General features: G+C 43.1%; 1 protein-coding gene across 1 annotated transcript; it reads left to right on the forward strand.

The window, feature by feature from the left end:
- Window positions 1-7,259: 7,259 nt before the first annotated feature.
- On the forward strand, window positions 7,260-15,247 carry LOC132353897 (NACHT, LRR and PYD domains-containing protein 8-like). The gene is given in 6 exon segments (XM_059905390.1): window positions 7,260-7,641; window positions 8,858-8,932; window positions 10,092-10,309; window positions 10,311-11,692; window positions 12,755-12,925; window positions 15,076-15,247. Coding segments are annotated over 6 exon segments (2,400 nt in total).
- The last annotated feature ends 10,370 nt before the right edge of the window (window positions 15,248-25,617 follow it).

Raw genomic sequence — 25,617 nt, forward strand, 5'->3', positions numbered from 1 at the left:
TCGCCCACCATCAGTGCACTGAAGGGAATTCAGGATGGGAAAAACAGGACGAAGCTTTCTGTGCTTTCACCTTCAGGCTCCTACATAGTGAAATGCATATCTAAGGAAGAATTTCAATGACCCCAGACTCTTGCATCTTCCCATATACAGATAAACACTAAAATCAACTTGAGAGACCTTTCTTTGTGATTAGCAGTCCTCTTTTACAAAGATGTATGCTTGACTGCATGTATTTCCTAACCAAAAAAAAAAAAAAAATCATATATCCTGGCCCCTCCTTTACCTCTTTGGAGATCCCCCTCACAGCTACTGAGAGGCTGTTTCCCAGGCTATAGTCCTCAGTTTGGCTCCAAAAAAAGTCTTCTAATCTTATTATAGATTGTTTATTATTTACATCAACAATACTAAGCACTTCCTATATACCATGAATTGTTACCCTCATTTCATTCTCTAAACAACCAGTCACGCACAGTTTTGTTTACTAATTCTATTTTTTAAAAGTGAAAATGAAATGACATCTTCACAATGCTGTAAAGAACAAAACACCCTGCCACTTAGATTCTATGTCCAGTGAAAATATCCTTTAAAAATGAAGGAAAAATAGATTTCCAATCAAATGCTGAGTAGCCAGCGGCCGCCGGGAGGTGGAAGAAATGGGAGATGTTAGTCAAAGGGTACACATTTCCATTACACAATGAATAATATCTAGGGATGTAATGCACACCTTGGTGGTTATGGTTAATAATACTCTGTTGTATTCTTGGAATTTGCAAAGAGAGTAAGTCTTAAATGTTCTCACCACACACAAAGTCAACTACATGAGGTGATTGGTATGTTCATTAACTTGACTGCAGTGATCATTTCACAAAGTGTATGTGTGTTAAATAATGTTGAATAGCTTTAAAAATCATTTTGTACAACTTAGACATGAACAATTTTTATTTGTCCATCTTAGCTCGATAAAGCCGTAAATTTTTAAACTTTTAAAAACAGAATTTATTGCCAGCAGACATACAACCACTAAAAACCATCCAAAAACTTTTTCAGATGAAAGTATAGCCGCACAGAAGGAAAGAAAAAGCACAGAGGTAGCTGGTGTGTGAATCAATGTGAATGAATATTAACCCTTGACAACAACAACATCTTCTGGACTTTATAACATACGTAGTAAAATATGAAAACAATAACATAAAGGATGAAAGGAAAGTAAATGAAACAACTGTTTCAAGGTTCTTGCATTGATTGTAAAGTCTGGATGTAATCTCAGGTCAACTACTGGTGAAAGATGAATATTGAACTCTCTGGGGCAACCACTCTAAGAATAAAAGAATGTAACTAAGTTAAAGAAAAATGATATTACAAAGTATTTAGTTTATTCAAAAAATGGTAGAAAAGGAATAGAAGACAAGAAAATATACTAAATTCCAAATGTGTCAACAATTATATAAGCATAAGGGGGCTAAACACTAAAGAAGACTATGTCAAATTAGATCAAAAATAAAAGGTACACTTCAAGTACAAGAGCATACAACGTTTAACATAAATTAATGGGGAAAAATGCAGTGTGCACACCCTAACACGAAAAAAAAATGGGTACAGCTGTATCATTACCAAAATAGATTTTAAGGCAAAATTGTTACTAAATACAGCACACTTCATAACAGAATCAGTCCAGCAGGAAGATACAGCAAGTCTAAAATTTTATGTACCAAATAGTATAGCTTCAAAATATATAAAGCGAAAAATAGAACTAAAAGAATGATTAATTGGAGATTTAAACACACATCTCAATAACGAAGTGAAAAAGCAGGGGGAGGGTTGGATTGGGAGTTCGGGATTAGCTGATGGAAATTATTATTATATATAGAATGAATAAACAACAAGGTCCTACTGTGTAGCACAGGGAACTATATTCAATATCCTGTGATAAACCATAATGGAAAAGAATATGAAAAAGAAAGCATATATATGTATAACTGAATCACTTTGCTGTAGAGCAGAAATTAACACAACGTTGTAAATCAACAATACTTCAATTTTTAAAAAATGGAAAAAAAATATTACTTCAACCTTTCTGTGCATGCCTAAGAATGACTTTGGAAAGCACCACAAGCACTGATTTGGGGAGTTACAAATAAACTTTAGTGATCAGGTGAATTCAAAAGCATGGAATCCATGAATAAGGAAGATCAACTGTAATTAGTATCATGTGTGTTGAGTGTAAGACGGGATCCCACAGGGTCCATGAGATTATACCGTGTAGAACAAGGAAGCCTAGGAAAGGGAATTATAAGAGACTTGAAGGATGCATCAGATTGAGGCAAGGAGGGTGGAAAGAGGGTTACAGGGCAGTGGTCAGTGAAAACAGGTGCAAAAACCCTGGAGGCAGAAAATACAGGAAGGGAGAAATTCAGCTGCAATTTCTCAAAGACCTATCAAATCTCCTGGGTGTAGAAAGTGGGAAGCGTCAAATGAGAGTGAAACAGAGCGGGACCCTATGGTCCTTGGCCCCCATGTCCTCAGCCTGCCTTTTGACTGTGGGAAAACTTTAGTCAAAGAATAAGTTTAATCAGAGAAGTGAAAAAATGCAGAAACGAAGGAAAACACTCCAACAAGACTGCATAATAATCCTTTAGTCTTTAAGCAGAGTCAAGGACGTTAGTTCCTCCTTAAGGGCTATAAGGTAATATTCTGAGCCATATCCTGTGAGCTGTCTTGTAGATACTGAAACGCCCACCAGGAGGAAGAAGTTAACTACATGATGACCAGACTGTAGCCATGATATAAGCTGCCACAATTCCGAGAATTGGCCTCAAAGAAATGGAAACAAAATGACCCTGGACCTGAAGACTAACTGTACTTAAAACAATCAATGAAGCTGATCAGACCACTGATACCAATGTCAAGACGACTGTCAGAGGTGACTGTGCTGTTTCTGCATGGAGCTCCCTCTCTCCATCTATAAAAGCTCTTGGCCCCTGACTGTCAGGGAGGGGGGAGTCAGGCTGTGGACAGGAGTCCGCATTCCCGCACCGCAGTTGCTAGCGTCCAAAATAAAGCAAACTTCCCTTTCCACCAACCTTGCCTCTTTATTGGCTTTTGAGCGGTGAGCAGCCAGACCCCACTTTCACTTACAAGAGGACAGAGGTGCAACAGATTCCTGCTGATTAAGAAAACACCGGCAACAATGACTCCCCATCTTCCGCTCCGCACCCCGAGCTCCTGGTAACCACCTTTCTAGTCTCTGCTTATAAAAGTTGGAGTCTTTTCTGTACCTCACAGACTGGAATCCTGCAGTATTTTCCTACTGGGATTGGCTTACTTCACTTAGGATAATGTTCTCCAGCTTCATCCATGCTGTCACAAATGGCAGGATTTCCTTCTTTTTTAAGGCTGAATAAGATTCTATACGGACTTCCCTGGTGATCCAGTGGGTAAGACTCTGCGCTCCCAATGCAGGGGGCCCAGGTTCCATCCCTGGTCAGGGGACTAGATCCTACATGCCACAACTAAAAAGAAAAAAAAAAAGATCCCACATGCTGCAACGAAGATCCCGCATGTTGCAACTAAGACCCCGAGCAGCCTAAATAAATAAGTAAATAAATGTGCTTAACCCTGTTCTCATTAAAGTTAAAAAAACAAAAAAGATTCTATTGTATGTATCACCCATGGTGTAAGTTTCAGTTATGCAAGATGAATTAGTTCTGGGGACCTGCCCTACATCAAAGTGCCCATAGTCATCAATACTGAATTGTACTTTAAAAATTTTCAGAGGATAGGTGTCATGTTAAATGTTCCTACTACACACACGCATACACTATACACACAGGACACAAACTTTTGGAGGTGCTGGCCATGTCTATTCCCTTGATTGTGGTGTATGCCTGTGTCCAAACTCATCAAGTTACATATGTTAAATACATGCAGTGTTTTTTTCATATATTAATTATACCTCAAAAAAGCTGGTTGTTTCTACCCACCCCACTACTTTAAATCAATCACAATAAAGCTGTTCTTTTAAAAAAAGAAAAGAAAAACCAAAGGACAGAAAAGTTTGAAGCCCCAGAGAAAGGAGACATCACTTACCAAACAGACTTCTAATCTCATACAAGTTTCGAGATGCCGTTTCCAGGGGACCTCAAAGAGGAAGTCAACTCCACGCCCTCCCCAGCCTCTGATTGGCCCTTGGGTCCCTTCAGCTCCTATCAGATCTGTCTCTGGGCGTCCCGCCCCCTCCATTGCAGCCTATCCCCGCATAGGTCAAGAAGCCACCAAAACTCAGCTGCTACAGGTAATTGCTGACTCCTTCTCTTTTAGGTGTAAATCATCCCCACCTGGGAGAGGAGAGGCAGAGATGGGTTTCTAATTAAAAGGTGGGATAGGGAGGGTGGGAGGGAGGGAGACGCAAGAGGGAAGAGATATGGGAACATATGTATATGTATAACTGATTCACTTTGTTATAAAGCAGAAACTAACACACCATTGTAAAGCAATTATACTACAATAAAGATGTAAAAAAAAATAAAATAAAAAAATAAAATGTAATTCAGTGAGCTCTGACAGATGCACACACTCAGGAAACCACTGCCACAATCAAGACAGAATATACCTAAAAAAAAAAAACCAATAAACAAAACAAACCAAAAAAAACACCATCTGATGTAAATGGAATCTTGCACTTTAGCCAAAGGCCACTGATGTGAATACCTCTCCTACCATCTGAGGGGTCTTCTAGAACAATGAAAGATGAAAGGAATCAAGAGTGCATGAGGTCTCAGATACAGAGAACAGACTAGTGGTTGCCAAGGGGGAGGGAAGGTGGGGGAGGGAAGGATTGGATGTTTAGGGTTAGCAGATGCAGACTATTATATATTGAATGGATAAACAACAAGGTCCTACTGTATAGCACAGGGAACTATATTCAATTTCCTGGGATAAACCATCATGGAAAAGAATATTAAAAAGAAAGCATATATATGTATAACTGAATCACTTTGCCGTACAGCAGAAACTAACATAACATTGTAAATCAATTAGACTTCAATACAATTAAAAAAAGAGTCTATGAGCCCTGAAAATCACAGAGGCAACCACATCTAGGGACCGCTTCTTCTCCCAATGCCAGGAAAACCACCCATGAAGCCGTTCCATCATAAACACGGAGGCTTTTCCACTGAAGTCAGGAACAAGACAGATGATCTCATGGTCACCACTAATTAACATCATGTTGGAGGTATTAGCCAATTAAATTAGCAATTTTAACTAATTTAACTCACCCCTGTCACAAACATCATCCCAAAACAGAAAGAAAATGCATTTGGTTTGCCCCACCTTCCAACTTAATAGGCTCTGGGGGTACAGGCAGTTGACAACTGTAACTAATTTTAAATTTAAATCAGCAATTAGAGAAAGGCATAAGAATTGGAAAGGAATGGTAAAACTATATGTGCAGATAACTTGATTACATTTCAGAAAACCCAAAAGACCCCATGGAAATCTACTACCAATATATGTGTTTATATATATATGTCTGTGTGTCTGTGTGTGTGTGTGTGTGTGTGTGTGTGTGTGTGTGTGTCATTTTCCTACATGCTCTGAGTCTCCTTTGACAGGGTCTATTGCTTTGGGACGCACATTAGGTCCTGGTGATACTGAAACCCCCCTTTTGCTTAGTAAGATTACATTCCAAATAGGGGAGATGCTCATGTGAACAAGATCATCCAATTAATTGCTGTAGATGTTTTCCATTGGATGCAGCACCTTTGGGCTGACAACAGTGTTAGCCCTCTGTGAGTTTGGGGAACACTCCAAACCTGTAATTTTCTGAAGTTGCTTGTTCTTCTGAATCTCAGAGGCAGGGGAGCAGATCCTTCACAAATTGGAAGCACCTGTGAGAATAAGCCTTGTGGCCCAATTCCTCTGACCGAGGATGCTAAATGCTTTCAAATCCGTGCCATGAAGAATGACAACGCACCAGCCCAGCCAATGGGAAGGGACGATGCACGTTGCCCAGAACCCCAGAGCCTATTAAGGTGGAACGTGGGGCAGACCAAGTGCTTTTTCTTTCTGCTTTGGGAGATGTTTGTGACAGGAAGGAGACAGGCAGCCTAATTCCCTTCAGCGGTGAGTGGTGGTGTTGTTTTCCTCTCTCTTCTATCTCCTATTTTTCCACATCACTTTCTTACAGTTACTATATCAGATACTTGAGTTCACCAGGTCCAGCTGGGCTCAGTTTGTTCTTCTTTTTCCAGTTCCTTGAGGTGTAGAGTTAGGTTGTTTATTTGAGACCTTTCTTTTTTCTTAATGTAGACTTTTTCTTTTTGCTCAAATATCAGAATAACAGAATCAAGAGTGGAGGTGAAGGTTAAGTAGCGTGGCTACTAGAGGTGGTCGTCATCCACAGGGAGCTTGCAATTCTCCAAAACCACTGCAGTGAATTGAAGGAGATAAAACTTTGAGTCAGTGCCCAATACATGGTGACTTAAGTATCCAGGAAGTTCTCGGGTGATGGAGATGAGAGTTAACAGATGATAATACATAAAAAAGATAACTCAGAGAAGCAATAGGATACGAGTAGTAGGTAGACCAAGGCGAAAGCCCCACTCCCCCTAGTGACTTCATTGTTTTCTCCTCCACATTCCACTTTTTACACACAATAAACATGATGGAAGAAGACAAAAGAAAGACATATGGTAGAGAAGATGCAAGAAGATGCATAGAAGAGAATAAACCTTTGATTCCAGGTGCTTTTTATAAATTCCCATTGAGCCTTTAAAATAATCACGGTATAGAAGGAAGCCCTGAGTCATTGTTAGCTATGATGAACCAGGCACCGTCTTAAATGTACTTGTGGGTGTATCTCTTTGAGAATCCTCACAACCCCAAGAGCACATATGATAAGATCCCAGTATCAGAGATGAGAAAAGAGGCGCAAAGAGGCTCTGCAATTTTCCCAAAGTCACCTTGCTAATAAGTGGCATAGAGAATTAAAAACTACAAAATGGTTTTGAGTCTAAACACTGAGCCCCAATACTGGAGGGGCTCCCAGGTTTTTCCACAGGCCAGAGAATCTTTGAGGAAGGGAGGGAAGAGGATAGCCAGCACATGGTATGCTCCATCCAATATGGATTACATAAATCTGTCCCCTGGGGCGGTGTTTTCACGTTCTTGTAACTTCATGTCTCCCCAGGTCGCGTCTCTTCTCTCCTCCAACTGGTCCTCCTTGTCGCTGGCGCTGAGGCTCTCGGCCTTGAGTAACGATGAGCGATGTGAACTGGAGTTCTGACTCTTCCTCCTGCCCCTCCTCCTCTCCTTCCCCCCATTCCTTCTCCTCTCACTCCCCTTCTTCCTTCTCATCCTCTTCCTCCTCCACCTTCCCTTTCAAAGACGGAGTCATGCTGTACATGGTCTACTTAAGCAAGGAGAATCTACAGAGGTTCAAGCAGCTTTTAGTGGAAGAGAGCCCCAGACCTGGCTCTCTCCAGATCAGCTGGGACCAGCTGAAGACAGCCCGGTGTGGGGAGGTGGTTCACCTCCTAATCGAGTACTTCCCTGGACGCCTAGCTTGGGAGGTGACTCACGACATCTTCGCCAAGATGAACCAGGCAGAACTGTGTCTTCGGGTACAGATGGAGCTGAAAGGTGAGTAAGAATCTGGTATACAAGATGGGGTTGGGCTTGGGTGCTACAGAGCTAAACGCTTCACTAGCCACTCCTATGTAGATACACTATATTTACACTTTATTTTCTTATACATTTAATATGCACATACATAGATATATACACATATATGCACATACATACATGTATATTAAAGCATTTATTTATTTATTTATTTATTTCGACTATGGTTTTATTTTTTAATTTGGAAATTGGCTCCCTTTTTCGTTGACGTATAGTTGATTTACAGTGATGTGCTAGTTTCAGGTGTACAGCACAGTGATTCATATACATATATATTCTTTTTAAGATTCTTTCCATTATAGGTTATTACAAAATATTGAGTAGAGTTCTCTGTGCTATACAGTAGGATATTGTTGTTTATTATTTTAAAATTTTTTATTGGAGTATAGTTGATTTACAGTGTTGTGTTAGTTTCAGTTTCAGGTGTTAGTACAGCAAAGTGAATCAGTTATACATATACATATATCCATTCTTTTTTAGATTCTTTACCCATATAGGCCATTACAGAGTACTGAGTAGAGTTCCCTGTGCTATACAGTAGGTCCTTATTAGTTATCTATTTTATATATAGTAGTGTGTATATGTCGATCCCAATCTCCCAATTTATCCCTCCCCATACCTTTTCCCTTTGGTAACCATAAGTTTGTTTTCTGTGTGTGTGGGTCTATCCCTGTTTTTGTAAATAAGTTCATTTGTATCATTTCTTTAGATTCCACATATCTCTAATTCCATCCATGTTGCTGCAAATGGCATTATTTCATTCTTTCTTATGGCTGAGTACTATTCCATTGTATGTATGTACTACATCTTTTTTCCCCATTCATCTGTCGATGGACATTTAGGTTGCTTCCTAAATGCACATACATGTACATTAAAGTGTTTCTGTGTTTTACATATATGTGTGTGTGTGAGTGCAGTGTTTGGCTGGGCTGTACATTTATATGTTATTAAACACCCTCCTAAGGACCTTCTGACACACCACCATTTTCTCACTTCCTAACATCGCGATGGGAGGTCTAGGTAATCTTCTCCCTGAACTAAGGTGGTGAGAGAATGAGACTTGTGAATGACGTGGCCGCCGCTATCCTAAAAGGTCCCATTACCTCCGTGTTGCTCTCCCTGTTCTGTCCACCTTATCATTCCAGTGAGGGGCTCCTTTGTTTGTCTGTTCCAGACATTTTACCTAACTTGGAACCAGAGGCCTTGAACCCAAGAGAAACACAAATGAACTTGGAGGAAGATGAGTCTGGTATGTGCTGGCCCTGTGCAGCTTCTGGTGGGAAACAGGCTATGGGTGGGGATGAGAAGCCCCGTCCCCAAGGCAAGGCAGGCTGTAAATGAGCATGTCTAGTGTCCCTTCTGTGAAGCAGAATTTCAGAAAAGAGAGCAGCTGGGCACTCACCTGAGCAGGAAGTCCAGCCACCGACCCAGCTGGATGCAGGGGCTCAGGCTACCTCCTCGAGACATCACTTCTCTCCCTCCTTCCACTGGATTCGGTCTTGAGTGGTCCCTCCTCTGCACACCGGCCGTTTCTGCCACCAGCTGCCCTTAGCAACACCAGCAGGAAAAAAGACTGCTTATTTCTCGTTTTTCCAACACAAGTCCTGGAGCTCACTCCCTTGAATGAACCGAGACCACGAGCTCCTCGATGAATGACGTGGTGAAATGCTCTGGTGGGTGGACGCTGGCTCATGTGCTTATGAGGCAGCTTGATGGTAGGTCCAGCCGCCGTCTGAAGTAACGGCCGGAGAGTGGGAAGGGGGCGGTTCTCCAAAAAATGTAGGGTGCTGTTGCCAGGCTAGGAATGGTCAGTAGGTAGGCAAACACAGCAGCTATCTTAATCCATCCCTCCTTCCCCGTCTCCATTATCCTGGACCATCAGAGTAGGATTCTAGGGACTTCCCTGGGGGTCCAGTGATTAGGACTCAGCGCTTTCACTGCCGAGGGCCCAGGTTCCATCCCTGGTCGGGGAAACTAAGATCCCCACAAGCCACGCGGCGCAGCCAAAATAAAATTAAAAGGAAATGTTTTTTTAATTAAAAGAATACAAATAACATAGCTAAAGCTACCCCAGCCATCTTCTGAGAATTAAGAAATAGGAAGAAGGGACCAAAAGAACTGCGGTGCCAATAGAAGCTATGGGGTCACTGAACCAATTTCCAGAGCTTTATAACCGCCCCCCACTTCTTATGTAACGAGCAGTTCTTGCTTTGTCTAAGCCACTTCAAGTTGTCTGTTCTGTCCCTTGCAGCTTCTTAATTGACGCACTGCTCTCCGGAAACGTGCGCGATTGATGCACTGTGTCCTGGAGCTGGATGTAGACATCAAGGCTCGTTTTCCGGTTGTTCAGTTAGTTCTCACAAACAACTGACATTGTACCCTGTATCCCTCCCATCTCATTCATCCAGATAAATTACGGGAGTACAGACTACACTTGATGAATGAATATTCGACCCTATGGAACAGGACCGCTTGGCCTGGGAACTACACGGACTTCTTTTACCAAGACCTACACAGAGAAGAGACATTCTTACCCTGTCTACTTCTTCCCAGAAAACCTCAAGGAAGACAGCCCAAGACTGTGGTTCTTCAGGGGGTCGCCGGGGTTGGAAAAACAAGTCTGGCCAAAAAAAGTGATGTTAGAATGGGCAGAAAACAAGTTCTACGCCCACAAGCTCTGGAACGTTTTCTACTTCCATTGCCAGGAGATGGGCCAGTTGGACGAGCAGAGCTTCGCTGAGCTCATTGCACGCAAGTTGTCCGGGTCTCGGGCTCTGGCGTCCAAGATCATATCCAAAGCAGACCAGCTTCTGCTCCTCTTTGATGGCTTCGAGGAACTAACCTCAACCCTCATAGATAGACCAGAGGACCTGAGTGAGGACTGGAGCCAGAAGGTGCCCTGGTCTGTCCTCCTGACCAGTTTGCTGAGCAAAAGAATGCTTCCCGGGGCCACGCTAATCATCTTCCTGAGGTTCACCTCTTGGAAGAACTTGAATCCCTTTCTGAAATGCCCATCTCTGATAACCCTTACAGGGTTTAGTGTGCCTGAGAGATCCAGGTATTTCAGGACGTACTTCAGAAACAAGAGCGAAGCTGATGAAGCCTTGAGTTTTGTCATGGGAAACACGATTCTCTTCTCCATGTGCCAGGTGCCTGTCATCTGCTGGATGGTATGTTCTTGTCTGAAACAGCAGATGGAGAGAGGAGCAAATCTCCTGCACACATTTCCAAACGCCACAGCTGTATTCGTCCACTATCTTTCCAGCTTGTTTCCAACCAGGGTTAGAAATCTTTTCAATAAGACTCACCAAGAACAATTGAAAGGTCTGTGCTCCTTGGCCGCAGAGGGCATGTGGGAAAGGAAATGGGTGTTTAATAAGAGAGATCTCAGCCTGGCCAGACTGGATGAAACGGACATCGAGACTTTTCTCAGCGTGAATATTTTTCGAAGGGTGGTGGGCAACAAAGACCTTTACGCCTTTGTCCACTTGAGCTTTCAGGAATTTTTTGCCACCTTGTTGTATGTTCTCTGCTTCCCACGAAGACTCAGAAATTTCCATGTGTTGGACCGGTTCCATGTCCTACGCCTGATAGCACATCCCGGAAGAAAGAGAAACCATCTCGCTCAGATGGCGCTTTTTTTATTTGGCCTTTTAAACGACACATGCGCTCTAGCCGTGGAGCAGGTGTTCAGAGGCAAGGTGTCCTTGGGCAACAAGAAGAAATTGCTGAAAGTCGCAGCCCAGCGCCATGAATGTGACCCACCAACCCTGCACCACGGGGTCCCACAGCTATTCAACTGTCTGCATGAAATCCGGGAGGAGGTATTTGTGAGTCAGATCCTAAACAACTGTCGTAAAGCTACTTTGGTCATCAGCAGAAGCAAAGACGTGCAAGTGTCTGCCTTTTGCCTTAAGTTCTGTGGACGTTTGCAGGAGTTAGAGCTGACTGTCACCCTGATCATCACCAAAGCGAGCAGCCTCTACCCGGATCCCCTTCCTGCCTCTGGGTAAGTGCGCCCATCTCTCCCTTGATAGATTCACGGTCCTGTCAGGGACCTTGCCTACCATCTCCTGGGCATCTAGGGCGACCACCTCCGTCTTGAGGGGATCCCTTGCACATGGGACTTTCAGTCTTAAAAACAGAACACGACGTAAAATAGAGAGCTAGTGGGACGCAGCTGCATAGCACAGAGAGATCAGCTCGGTGCTTTGTGACCACCTGGAGGGATGGGATAGGGAGAATGGGAGGGAGACGTAAGAGGGAGGAGATATGGGGATATATGTATATGAATAGCTGATTCACTTTGTTATACAGCAGCAACTAACACACCATTGTAAAGCAATTATACTCCAATAAAGATGTTAAAAAAACCCAAACAGAAGGTGTTCCTGGGGTGCCGATTTCCATGCTAAAACTGGGAGAATCCTGGAAACAAACAAGAGGAGTGGTTCACCTACCTGGCCTCTATGCTTCACACTCTCCTTCCCATGTGTGGGGACTCCGTTTCATCTATCACCCCAATTCTGTACATCATAAGCCTTTTAGTCTCTAAGGAAGTGCTGTCCAATGAGACTTTCTATGATGGGGAAGAATGAAGGGGGAAATTAGAGGTTTTCCCAGAGCCAAAGACAGTACGTGCTGGTCTTGCTCTGGATTTTGGATTCTGCGCTCACTGTGCCCCTCCCCCACCCCCCAAAAAAGAAAGAATAATTTTCCCTTATTCTGTTCCTATACAGAGTTTTTTTCTTTTTAGTAACAATTTCATAAGCACAGAGTAAGAACATGGATTATACTTTGCATCCTAATCTCTGCCCCCATATAAATCCTAAGTGATTAAAAGGCAACTCCCTTTCTCCCTAAGTCACAGGAAAATAGAAGTGAGGCCACGAGTCTTCCTGGGATGAAATGACAAATCCTGTAACAGTTTTGCTGGGCATCTTCTTAAATGAGGGCATCTTATGACAGTCATAAAGGGGTCTGTGGTCATAAGAAAGCCCTGGGCTTGCTAGTAGGTTTTCTCAAGCTTAATCTCTAACGATGAGCCCTTTTCCCTTTTTCTCCCACACAGACCAGAGGGCAGTGATAGGTGTTATCTCTGGTGGCAAGACTTCTGCTCTGTGTTTAGGACACATGAGAGTTTGGAAGTCCTGGCTGTGACAAACAGTACTATGGACCCTGATTCAGTGAAGGTCCTTTCTACGGCACTGAAACATCCACACTGTAAACTCCAAAACCTGATGTGAGTATAAAACACATCCTAGTTGGAAGGAATTCCATGGAAACAGACTGTTTCCCTCTCTGCTCACGCTAGGCGTGCTGAAGGCATCCGCGTCCATAGGTATTTTTTCCTAGTCTGACTGAGATATAATTGACATATAACACTGTAGGTTTAAGTTTTACAGCATAATGACTTGACATGCATATATTGCAAAATGATGACCACAGTAAGTTTAGTTAACAACCATCACTTCATACAGTTACCAAAATGTTCTCTCCTAGTGATTGAATGGTCTACTCTCTTAGCATCTTTCAAATCTACCACACAGCAGTGTTAACTACATGTAAGTGAGGTTGTTTCTCTAAAGAAGACATACAGATGGCCAACAGGCTCATGAAAAGAGGCTCAACATCACTAAACATTAGAGGAATGCAGATGAAAACCACAATGACATATCCCCTCACACCTGTCATCAGAAACACAAGAGGTAATAAGTGTTGGTGAGGAGGCAGAGAAAAGAGAACCCCAGGGCACTGTTGGTGAAAACGTGAATTGGCGGCCACTGTGGGAAACAGCATGGAGGTTCCTCAAAAAACTAAAACTCCTAGTTGTTTTTACTGCTCGAATCGTCATGTGCTAAGCAGGTACTTAGTATGGTGTACCACTGCATTCCTTTGAGGTAAGTACTGTTATCCTGATTTTTTTAAAGGGAGAACCAGAGAGGTTAAGTGACTTGTCTGAGATCACACAGCTGGTAAGCTTTGGGGAACGCTCTCCATCTCAGGTGGTCTGAGGCTCGCCTCCTCCATCACCACACCCCACTTCTGTGATGCACCACGCTTAGCAGGCCCCTGCGTGTCACAGGTCAAGATTTCCATGAAAGAGGGAAGAAGGTGAGCCAGATCCAATTGCAGTTTGACAGGCTCTACGAAATGAAAAATGCATGTACACCTTGACCCCAAGGTCCACTTTTTTAAATCCACCCAAGGTAAATACATATGCACATACTCGGAGGAATGGTTGAGAACATCACTGCAACATTATCTTCAATAGCAAAAAATGTACAGACATTTATGTAGCACTCACCCTCTGCTGGGCTGTCTTAGGTCCAGCACTGTGTTTCAGTGCTCTTAAAACTCACAACCATCCTAAAGAAGTAGGTATTTCATGAGGAAGCTAGGGCACGAGGTTACACAGCTGGTACCTAATTGGAATACAGATTTAAACTCCAGAATCAGTTCTATTAGCTACTGCCCTATACTCTATCTCCCTAACATTTTTAAAATTCAGAAACTTAATACTTCATCAAAATTCCTTGAAATAGCCCACCCGGCCAGTATCTGAACTATTTTCTCTCCTGTTAGTATAATGGTTATCATTGGCTCCCATTTTTTGAGTATCTTCCTTTCTACATCAAGCCCTATGCAGAGTCTCCTAGAGGCACCACTTGTGTTCATTCTTGTGACCATCCTAAGCGGAAAATGTCATGAGCTCTCACGAGGACGTGAAATGAGGTTTGGGGAGACTAAGTGACTTACATAACGTCATCCAACTAGGAGGCTGAGCTGAGAAGAGAACCCAGTATGGAGCCCTGGGCTGTACAGAAAGGGCCCTCACGTATTTATGGACTGATTGAACGAAGAACTAATTAGCAAATGGGGAAATGTTGGTCAAAATGCACTATAAACTTCCAGTTAAACATTGAATACCTTCTGGGGATCTAATGCACAGCATGGTGACAATAGTTAATAATACTGTATCGTATACTTGAAAGTTGCTAAGAGAATAGATCTTCAATGTTCTCACCCCAAAATAGAAATGGTAAGTATGTGACCAGATGGAGGCAGTTAGCTGACGCTCAGGTGGTAATCGTTTTGCAATATGTAAGTGCATCAAATCAACAAGTGCTATACACTTTAAACTGATACATTATTATCTGTATCATCTCAACAAAGCTGGAGGGAAAAAAAGAACTAATCAGCCACCTTGATTGTGGTGATGGTTTCATGGGTGTATGAACACGTCCAAACTCATGAAATTGGGTGCATTAGATATATGATAGATGCACTTTTTTTTGGTGTGTCGATTATACCTCAATAAAGCTGTTCAAGAAAAAAGAGCTGATGGGCTGATGCGAGCCTATGATAACCGGACACTGCTTACCTCTGCAGCTTTAGGCATGTGAGCCCCCTCGTGTTGAATGAAGCCTTAATCAGCATTCTGGTGGAAAACCAGTACCTAAGATACTTGGAAATACAAGACACTGAAGTGAGATGCCAGGTCATGGAGTTTCTGTGCAACGCCTTGAGACATCCCCAGTGTTTTCTACAGTGTCTGAGGTGAGACTGGGAGGGATGGAGAGAGAACCTTCATACCCAGGTGGTCCTTTCAGAGGTGGAGGTTACGTGCTCAGCCTGCCTGACATCTTACTGTAATCAGTTGCCAGTTTCACTCAGCTTTTTTCTTTTATCGAAGTATAGTTGATTTACAATATTGTATTAGTTTCAGGTGTACAGCAAAGTGATTCAGTTATACATATATTTTTGCAGATGCTATTCCATTATAGGTTATTGCGAGATATTGAATATAGTTCCCTGTGCTATACAGTAAACTCTTGTTGTTTATATATTTTATATATAATGATGTATATCTGTTAATCCCACACTGCTAATTTATCCCTCTCCCCACCCCTTTCCCCTTTGGTAACCATAAGTTTATATTCTATGTCTGTGAGTTTGTTTCTCTTTTGTAAATAAATTTTTTATTTAATTTTTGTTTTATATTGAATTAGAGTTGATTTCCAATGTTCTGTTTGTTTTAGGTGTACAGTAACTTGATTCAGTTATCCATAGAGGTATATCTATTCTTTTTCGGGTTCTTTTCCCATACACGTTTTTAGAGTATGTTCAGGAGAGTTCTCTGTGCTATTCAGTAGGTACTTTTGGATTATCTATTTGACATATATTAGTGTGTATATGTTAATCACAACCTCCTAACTTGTCCTTCCCCCCTAAATTCCCTTTTTGATAATCATAAGTTTGTTTTCTAAGACTGTGACCCTGTCTCTGTTTTGTAAATTAGTTCATTTGTATGAATTTATGGATTCACCTACAAGGGATGTCTTATGATATTTGTTTTTCTCTCTCTGACTGACTCCACTTAGTATGATAATCTTTCAGCCCATCCATCCATATTGCCACAAATGTCATTATTTCTTTCTTTGTTATGGCTGAGTAGTATTCCCTTGTAGAAAAGTACCACATCATCTTCATTTTTCTATCGATGGACATGTTGGTTAATTCTATGTCTTGGCTATTGTTAAGAGCGCTGCCCTGAAAATAGGGGTGTGCTTGTCATTTTGAAATATAATTTTTCTCCAGATCTAAGACCAGGAGTGGGATTGCCAAATATTAGAGTAACTCTATAATCAGTTTTTTGAGGAAATTCCATACTGCTCTCTAAATAGGCTCCACCCATTTACATCCCCACCAATGGGGGAGGAGGATTCCCTTTCCACTGCCATCTCTGGCATGTACTAAAAAGCTTTTGCACAGCAAAGGAAACCATAAACAAGATGAAAGACAAACCACAGAATGGGATAAAATACTAGGAAATGAAGTAACTAAAAAAAGATTAACTACCGAAATACACATACACCCATACAGCTGTATCTCAAAACGGATGGGCAGAAGACCTAAAAAGACATTTCAGCGAAGAAGACATACAGATGCCATAAAGCACATAAAAGGGTGCTCAGAATCACTAATTAGGAGACAAATGCAAATCAGTGGGGTAAAATGAGGTATCACTGGCCACAGATCAGAATGGCCAACATAAACATCACGCCATTTGCAGCAACATGGATGGATGGACCGAGAGATTTTCATAATAAGTTAAGTAAGGAAGACAGAAAAAGAAAAAATCAGAAGATATCCCTTGCAGGTGAACTCCATAACAGAGACGGGTTTAAAGACTTAGAAAACAAACATGATTATCAAAAAGAGACGAAAGGAGGGAGGGATACATTAGGAAGTTGAGATTAACATATATGCACCAAAATATGTCAAATAAATAATCCACAAGGACCTACTGAATAGCACAGGGAAATCTCCTGAACATACTCTAATAACCTATATGGGATAAGAACACGAAATAAAATCGATATAAGTCTTTGGATAACTGAATCCAGTTCGTGAACACCTACCACAAGCACAACATTGGAAATCAACGGTACACTAATATGAAATAAAAATTAAATAAAAAAAGAACAAGGAGAAAAACAAAAAAGGTTGGGCATGAAGAAATGCTGCCACCTTGTGGCTGTTTCCCATAACAACACCTTGAACACCTGTGCTGTCGGGCACTTGCTCTTCGCAAGGCCTGCGGGGCGGTAAAGAAGAAACACCTGCCCTCAAGAAACGTCCTGGGGTAGGTCAGCGAGAAAGAATTCAAAACCGGGCACACATTCCAGAAGCCAATTTCAACAGGTTAGTTTTACTCACCCTGCTTACAAACAACCACATGAAAAGAGGTCCACGTCGATAAATAGCAGAGAAATGTTAATCAAAACTAAAGCGAGGTATAACCTCACACCAGTCAGAATGGCCACCGTCAAAAAGTCTACAGACAATAGATGCTGATGAGGGTGTGGAGAAAACGATACCATCCTACACTATCGGTGGGGATATAAACTTGTAACAGCCACTATGGGCCCCAGTGGGGAGGGTCCCTAGATGATCAAGACGACAATGAAATTAGAACACTCCCCAACACCATACACAAAAATAAACTCCGAATACGTTAAAGTTCTAAACTTTAGGCTGCATGCTATAAAACTCTTGAGGAGAACCTAGGCAGAGCATGCTTTGACATAAATTGCAGCAAGTTCTCTTTGAATCCATATCTGAGAATAATGAAAAATAAATACAAAATAAACAAATGGGACCTAATTTAACGTAGAAGCATTTGCACAGCAAAGGAAACCAGAAATGAAAGAAAAGGACCACCCTCACAATGGGAAAAAAATAGTGGATAACCAAGATACCCACAAGGAATTCATCTCCAAAACATAAAGGCAGGTCATGCAGCTCAATATCACAAACACAAACAACCCAATAAAGAATGGGCGGAAAATCTAAATGGACATTTCTCCAAAGAAGACGTACAGATGGCCACAAAGCACATACAAAGGTGCTCAGCGTTCCTGAGTAGGAGAGAAATGCAAATCAGTGGGGAACATGAGGTATCACCTCACACAGGTCAGAAAGGCCATCATACAAAACTGTACAACAATAAATGCTGGAGAGGGTGTGGAGAGAGGGAACCCCCTACACGGTTGGTGGGGACGTATATCCGTACATCCACTATGGACGACACAGTGGAGGTTCATTAAAACACTAAACATACAAGTACCATGTGACCCAGCCATCCCACTCCTGGGCATGGATCCGGAGAAAAACAAACTTTGAAAAGACACGTGCACCCCAGCCATCTTGGCAGCACTGTGTACAAAAGCCAAGAGAAGCAAGCCACCTAAGCGTAGAGGGAGAGATGAACGGATAAAGAAGACGTGGTCCATACACTCCATGGCATATTCCTCAGCCATAATACAGGATGAAAGAATGCCATTCCAGCCACGGGGAAGGAAGTGGAGATGATCCTACTAAGTCAACTAAGGGAAGCAGGGAAACACAGGTCTCATGTAACATCACCTATAGGTGAGTCGAGAAATGGATCCAAATGAACGTCTTTACAAAACAGAAGCAGCCTCACAGACCTAGGAAACAAACAACTTATGGTTACCAAGAGGGAAGGGTGGTGGGCAGGGAGAAATTAGCCGGTTGAGATGAACATGTACACACTAGCCTTTATAGAATAATCAAAAAGGACCCACTGTAGAGAACAGGGAACCCTACTAGACACTGTAGGATAAGCTATATGGGAAGGGAAGCCAAAAAAGGACATATAAACGTCTAGGTATAACTGAAACAAGGAGCTGGAAATCACCCACCCCCCAAAAAACCCTCCACAGCATTATAACTCACCTACGCCCCAATACAAAATAAAAAAGGAAGGAAAGAAAGAAAAGAAACGCCGACTCTATTTAACCGTGGCCTTGGTGACATTGGTTGGTGTCACAGCCCTGAGTCCGGACCAGTCTTGGGTCCCAAGGCTGGACTGTCGTGCGGCTGAGGGAGCTGCGAGGATGTGCAGGCAAACGGGCCCCCTTTGCACTCGGAGCGCCTGGTCCTCTCTGCACGGGACCACACTCTCCAGATCCCCGCAGCCCTCCTACCGCGAAAGCAAGCCTCGTGCACCCAGAGGATGGGGGAGCATCTGGGCTGGAGGAGCGTTCAAGCGTCCCTCGGGCTCCGCGTCTCCCGGTGCTGGGCTTCCCTCCTCCAGCCTCCTGCCTTTGGGTCGCCCCACCTACGGACGACGGCACCCTCAGCAGAGAGGTGTTGCAGCACTTGGGAGCCATCCGGGGGCGGGGTCAAGGCTAAGGGGGAAGAAGTCAGGAGACACAAGCCTTGGGTGCTTCTTCTGGCGGATTCCACTGGAACTGGCAAGCCAGGAGCAGGACTCTCCCAAAGGCTCTTGTTGCCACAGTAACCAGAGTTGGGCATGGGGAAATGCTGCCGCCTTGTGGCCATTCTCAGCAACAACTGTAAAACCTGTGCTGACGACCACTTCATATTCACAAGGCCTGCGGGTTGCAGTTGACGCCGGCCCTCGGGAAATATCCTGGGGCAAATCATCGGAAAAGGAGGCAAAACAGGGCCGACGATCAAGAAGCCACTTTCAAGACGTAAATTTTACTCACAATGTATTAAAAAACGAAAAAAGCACACGAAAAGGTAGGCAACAGCACTAATTACGAAAGGAATGCATATCAAAATGATAAGGAGAAGTCACCTCACACCGGTCAGAATGGCCATCCTCAAAAAAATCTACAAGACTACATGCTGGAGAGGCCGTGGGCAAAAGGCAATCCTCCTCCACCGTTGGTGGGGATGTAAATGCATGCAGTCACTCTGGAGGTTCCTTAAAAATGTAAACATAAAGTTACCCTATGATCTGGCAATCCACTCCTGGGCTTGGATCCGGAGAACAATCATAATTCGAAATGACACGCACCACCCTATTTTCAGGGCAGAGCTTTTACAGTAGCCAGGACATGGAATCCACCAAAAGGTCCTTCCACAGGTAAGTGAAGATGACGTGGTACATATGTACAATGGAAAACTGCTCAGCCATAAAAAAGAACAAAATAACGCCGTGGATGGATGGACCGAGAGACTGTCACACTAAGTCAAGGAAGGCACAGAGAGAAAGACAAATATCAGAAGATATGCCTTACAGGTGAATCCTTACATTCATAGAAATGAACTAATTTACAAAACAGAAAAAGACTCACAGACTTAGAGAACAAACTTATGATTATCAAAATGGGTGGGAAGGCTGGAGCGATACATTAGGAGGTTGAGATTAACATATACACGCCAATATAGGTCAAGTAAGTAATCCACAAGGACCTACTGAAAAGCACAGGGAAGTCTCCTGAACATACTCTAAAAACCTATATGGGATAAGAACCCTTAAAAGAATCGATATACATCTATGGATAACTGAATCCAGTTCGTGTACAACTACCACAAACACAACATTGGAAATCAACGGTACACTAATATGAAATAAAAATTAAATTAAAAACAAAGAAGAAGAAAAACAAAAAAGGGTGGGGCATGAAGAAATGCTGCCGCCTTGTGGCTGTTTCCCATAACTACACCTTGAACACCTGTGCTGTCCGGCATTTGCTTTTCACAAGGCCTGCGGGGCTGTAAAGAAGAAACACCTGCCCTCAAGAAACGGGGTAGGTCAGTGAGAAAGAATTCAAAACAGGGCATATGTTCCAAAAGCCAATTTCAAGAGGTAAGTTTTACTCACCCTGCATACAAAAAACCACAAGAAGAGAGGTCCACGTCGATAAATAGTAGAGAAATGCTAATCAAAACTAAAGCAAGGTCACCTCACACCGGTCAGAATGGCCACCGTCATAATGTCTACAAACAATAGATGCTGAAGAGGGTGTGGAGGAAACGATACCCTCCTACACTATCGGTGGGGATATAAACTTGTAACAGCCACTATGGGCCCCAGTGGGGAGGGTCCCTAGATGATCAAGAAGAGAATGAAATTAGAACACTCCCTAACACCATACACAAAAATAAACTCCGAACAGGTTAAAGTTCTAAACTTTAGGCTGCATGCTATAAAACTCTTGAGGAAAACCTAGGCAGAGCATGCTTTGACATAAATTGCAGCAAGTTCTCTTTGAATCCATATCTGAGAATAATGAAAAATAAATACAAAATAAACAAATGGGACCTAATTTAACGTAGAAGCATTTGCACAGCAAAGGAGACCAGAAACGAAAGAAAAGGACAACCCTCACAATGGGAAAAAAAATAGTGGATAACCAAGATACCCACAAGGAATTCATCTCCAAAACATAAAGGCAGGTCATGCAGCTCAATATCACAAACACAAACAACCCAATAAAGAATGGGCGGAAAATCTAAATGGACATTTCTCCAAAGAAGACGTACAGATGGCCACACAGCACATACAAAGGTGCTCAGCGTTCCTGAGTAGGAGAGAAATGCAAATCAGTGGGGAACATGAGGTATCACCTCACACAGGTCAGAAAGGCCATCATCCAAAAATGTACAACAATAAATGCTGGAGAGGGTGTGGAGAGAGGGAACCCCCTACACGGTTGGTGGGGATGTATATCCGTACATCCACTATGAACAACACTGTGGAGGTTCATTAAAACACTAAGCATACAAGTACCATGTGACCCAGCCATCCCACTTCTGGGCATGGATCCGGAGAAAAACAAACTTTGAAAAGACACTTGCACCCCAGCCATCCTGGCGGTACTATGTACAATAGCCAAGGGAAGCAAGCCACCTAAGCCTAGGAGACATGAACGGATAAAGAAGACGTGGTCCATACACTCATGGCATATTCCTCAGCCATAATACAGGAAGAAAGAATGCCATTTCCAGCCACGGGGAAGGAAGTAGAGATGATCCTACTAAGTCAACTAAGGGAAGCAGGGAAACACAGGTCTCATGTAACATCACCTATAGGTGGAGTCGAGAAATGGATACAGATGAACGTCTTTACAAAACAGAAGCAGCCTCCCAGACCTAGAAAACAAACAACTTATGGTTACCAAGAGGGAAAGGTGGTGGGCAGGGAGAAATTAGCCGGTTGAGATGAACATGTACACACTAGCCTTTATAGAATAATCAACAAGGACCCACTGTAGAGCACAGGGGACCCTACTAGACACTGTGGGATAAGCTACATGGGAAGGGAACCCATAAAAGTACATATAAACGTCTAGGTATAACTGAAACAAGGAGCTGGACATCACCCACCCCCGCAAAAAAAAACCCTCCACAGCATTATAACTCACCTACGCCCCAATACAAAATAAAAAATAAAAGGAAGGAAAGAAAGAAAAGAAACGCTGACTATTTAACCAAGGCCTTGGTGACATTGGCTGGTGTCACAGCCCTGGAGCCAGACAAGTCTTGGGTCCCAAGGCTGGACTGTCGTGCGGCTGAGGGAGCCGGGAGCCGGTGCAGACACACGGGCCCCCTTTGCACTCGGAGCGCCTGGTCCTCTCTGCACGGGACCACACTCTCCAGATCCCCGCAGCCCTCCTACCGCGAAAGCAAGCCTCGTGCACCCAGAGGATGGGGGAGCATCTGGGCTGGAGGAGCGTTCAAGCGTCCCTCGGGCTCCGCGTGTCCTGGTGCTGGGCTTCCCTCCTCCAGCCTCCTGCCTTTGGGTCGCCCCACCTACGGACGACGGCACCCTCAGCAGAGAGGTGTTGCAGCACTTGGGAGCCATCCGGGGGCGGGGTCAAGGCTAAGGGGGAAGAAGTCAGGAGACACAAGCCTTGGGTGCTTCTTCTGGCGGATTCCACTGGAACTGACAAGCCAGGAGCAGGACTCTCCCTAAGGCTCCTGTTGCCACAGTAACCAGAGTCGGGCATGAGGAACTGCTGCCACCCTGTGGCCATTCTCCACAATAACAACTGTAAAACCTGTGCTGACGACCACTTCATATTCACAAGGCCTGCGGGTTGCAGTTGACAACGGCCCACAGGAAATATCCTGGGGTAAATCATCTAAAAAGGATGCAAAACACGGCCGACGATCAAGAAGCCACCTTCAAGAGGTAAATTTTACTCACAATATTTTAAAAAAGGGAAAAGCACATGAAAAGATAGGCAACATCACTAATTATGAAAGGAATGCATATCAAAACGATAAGAAGTCACCTCACACCAGTCAGAATGGCCATCCTCAAAAAAATCTACAAGAGTACATGCTGGAGAGGCCGTGGGCAAAAGGCAATCCTCCTCCACCGTTGGTGGTAATGGAAATGCGAGCAGTCACTACAGAGGACTCTAAGGAAGTTCCTTAAAAAACTACACATAGAGTTACCCTATGATCTGGCAATCCACTCCTGAGCTTGGATCCGGAGAAAAATCATAATTCAAAACGACACTGCCGCCCTATTTTCATGGCAGAGCTATTTACAGTAGCCAGTACATGGAATACTCCATAAAGTCCATCCACAGAAAAGTGAATATGATGTGGTACATATGCACGGTGGAATACTGCTCAGCCATAAAAAAGAACAAAATAACGCCATGGATGGATGGACCGAGAGACTGTCGTACTAAGTCAAGTACGGCAGAGAGAGACACACAAATATCATAAGATATCCCTTACAGGCGAATCCTTACATTCATAGAAATGAACTAATTTACAAAACAGAAAAAGACTCCCAGACTTAGAGAACAAACTTATGATTATCAAAATGGGTGGGAAGGCTGGAGCGATACATTAGGAGGTTGAGATTAACATATACACGCCAATATATGTCAAATATGTAATCCACAAGGACCTACTGAATAGCACAGGGAAGTCTCCTGAACATACTCTAATAACCTATATGGGATAAGAACCCGAAGAAGAATCGATATATGTCTATGGATAACTGAATCAAGTTCGTGCACAACTACCACAAACACAACATTGGAAATCAACGGTACACTAATATGAAATAAAAATTAAATTAAAAACAAAGAAGAAGAAAAACAAAAAAGGGTGGGGCATGAGGAAATGCTGCCGCCTTGTGGCTGTTTCCCATAACTACACCTCGAACACCTGTGCTGTCGGGCACTTGCTCTTCACAAGGCCTGCAGGGCTGTAAAGAAGAAACACCTGCCCTCAAGAAACGTCCTGGGGTAGGTCAGCGAGAAAGAATTCAAAACCGGGCACACGTTCCAGAAGACAATTTCAAGAGGTAAGTTTTACTCACCCTGCTTACAAGAAACCACATGAAAAGAGGTCCACGTCGATAAATAGTAGAGAAATGCTAATCAAAACTAAAGCGAGGTATAACCTCACACCAGTCAGAATGGCCACCGTCAAAAAGTCTACAGACAATAGATGCTGAAGAGGGTGTGGAGAAAACGATACCTTCTTACACTATCGGTGGGGATATAAACTTGTAACAGCCACTATGGGCCCCAATGGGGAGGGTTCCTAGATGATGAAGAAGACAATGAAATTAGAACACTCCCCAACACCATACACAAAAATAAACTCCGAATAGCTTAAAGTTCTCATCTTTTGGCCGCATACTAGAAAACTCCCGAGGAAAACCTAGGCAGAGCATGCTTTGACATAAATCGCAGCAAGTTCTCTTTGAATCCACCTCATAGAATAATGAAACATAAACCCAAAAAAACCAAATTGGACCTAATTCAAGTTAAATTCATTTGCACAGCAAAGGAAACCACAAACGAAAGAAGAAGACATCCCTTGGAATGGGAATAAAATAGTGGAAAACCAAGATACCCACAAGGAATTCATCTGCAAAACATACAAGCAGCTCATGCAGCTCAATATCAAAAACACAAACAACCCAATAAAAAAATGGATGGAAAATCTAAATGGACATTTCTCCAAAGAAGACGTACAGATGGCCACAAAGCACATACAAAGGTGCTCAGCGTTCCTGAGTAGGAGAGAAATGCAAATCAAGGGGGTAAAATGAGGAATCAGCTCACACAGGTCAGAAAGGCCATCATACAAAACTGTACAACAATAAATGCTGGAGAGGGTGTAGAGAGAGGGAACCCCCTACACGGTTGGTGGGGACGTATATTCGTACATCCACTATGGACGACACTGCGGAGGTTCATTAAAACACTAAACGTACAAGTACCATGTGACCCAGCCATCCCACTCCTGGGCATGGATCCGGAGAAAAATAAACTTTGAAAAGACACGTGCACCCCAGCCATCCTGGCGGCACTGTGTACAAAAGCCAAGAGAAGCAAGCCACCTAAGCGTAGAGGGACAGATGAATGGATAAAGAAGACGTGGTCCATACACTCATGGCATATTCCTCAGCCATAATACAGGATGAAAGAATGCCATTTCCAGCCACGGGGAAGGGAGTAGAGATGATCCTACTAAGTCAACTAAGGGAACCTGGGAAACAAAAGTCTCATATGATATCACCTATAGGTGGAGCTGAGAAATGGATACAAATAAACGTCTTTACAAAAGAGAAACAGCCTCACAGACCTAGAAAAGTAACTTATGGTTACC

This window comes from Balaenoptera ricei, chromosome 19 (assembly GCF_028023285.1).
Source record: "Balaenoptera ricei isolate mBalRic1 chromosome 19, mBalRic1.hap2, whole genome shotgun sequence".
Classification (NCBI taxonomy): Eukaryota; Metazoa; Chordata; class Mammalia; order Artiodactyla; family Balaenopteridae; genus Balaenoptera; species Balaenoptera ricei.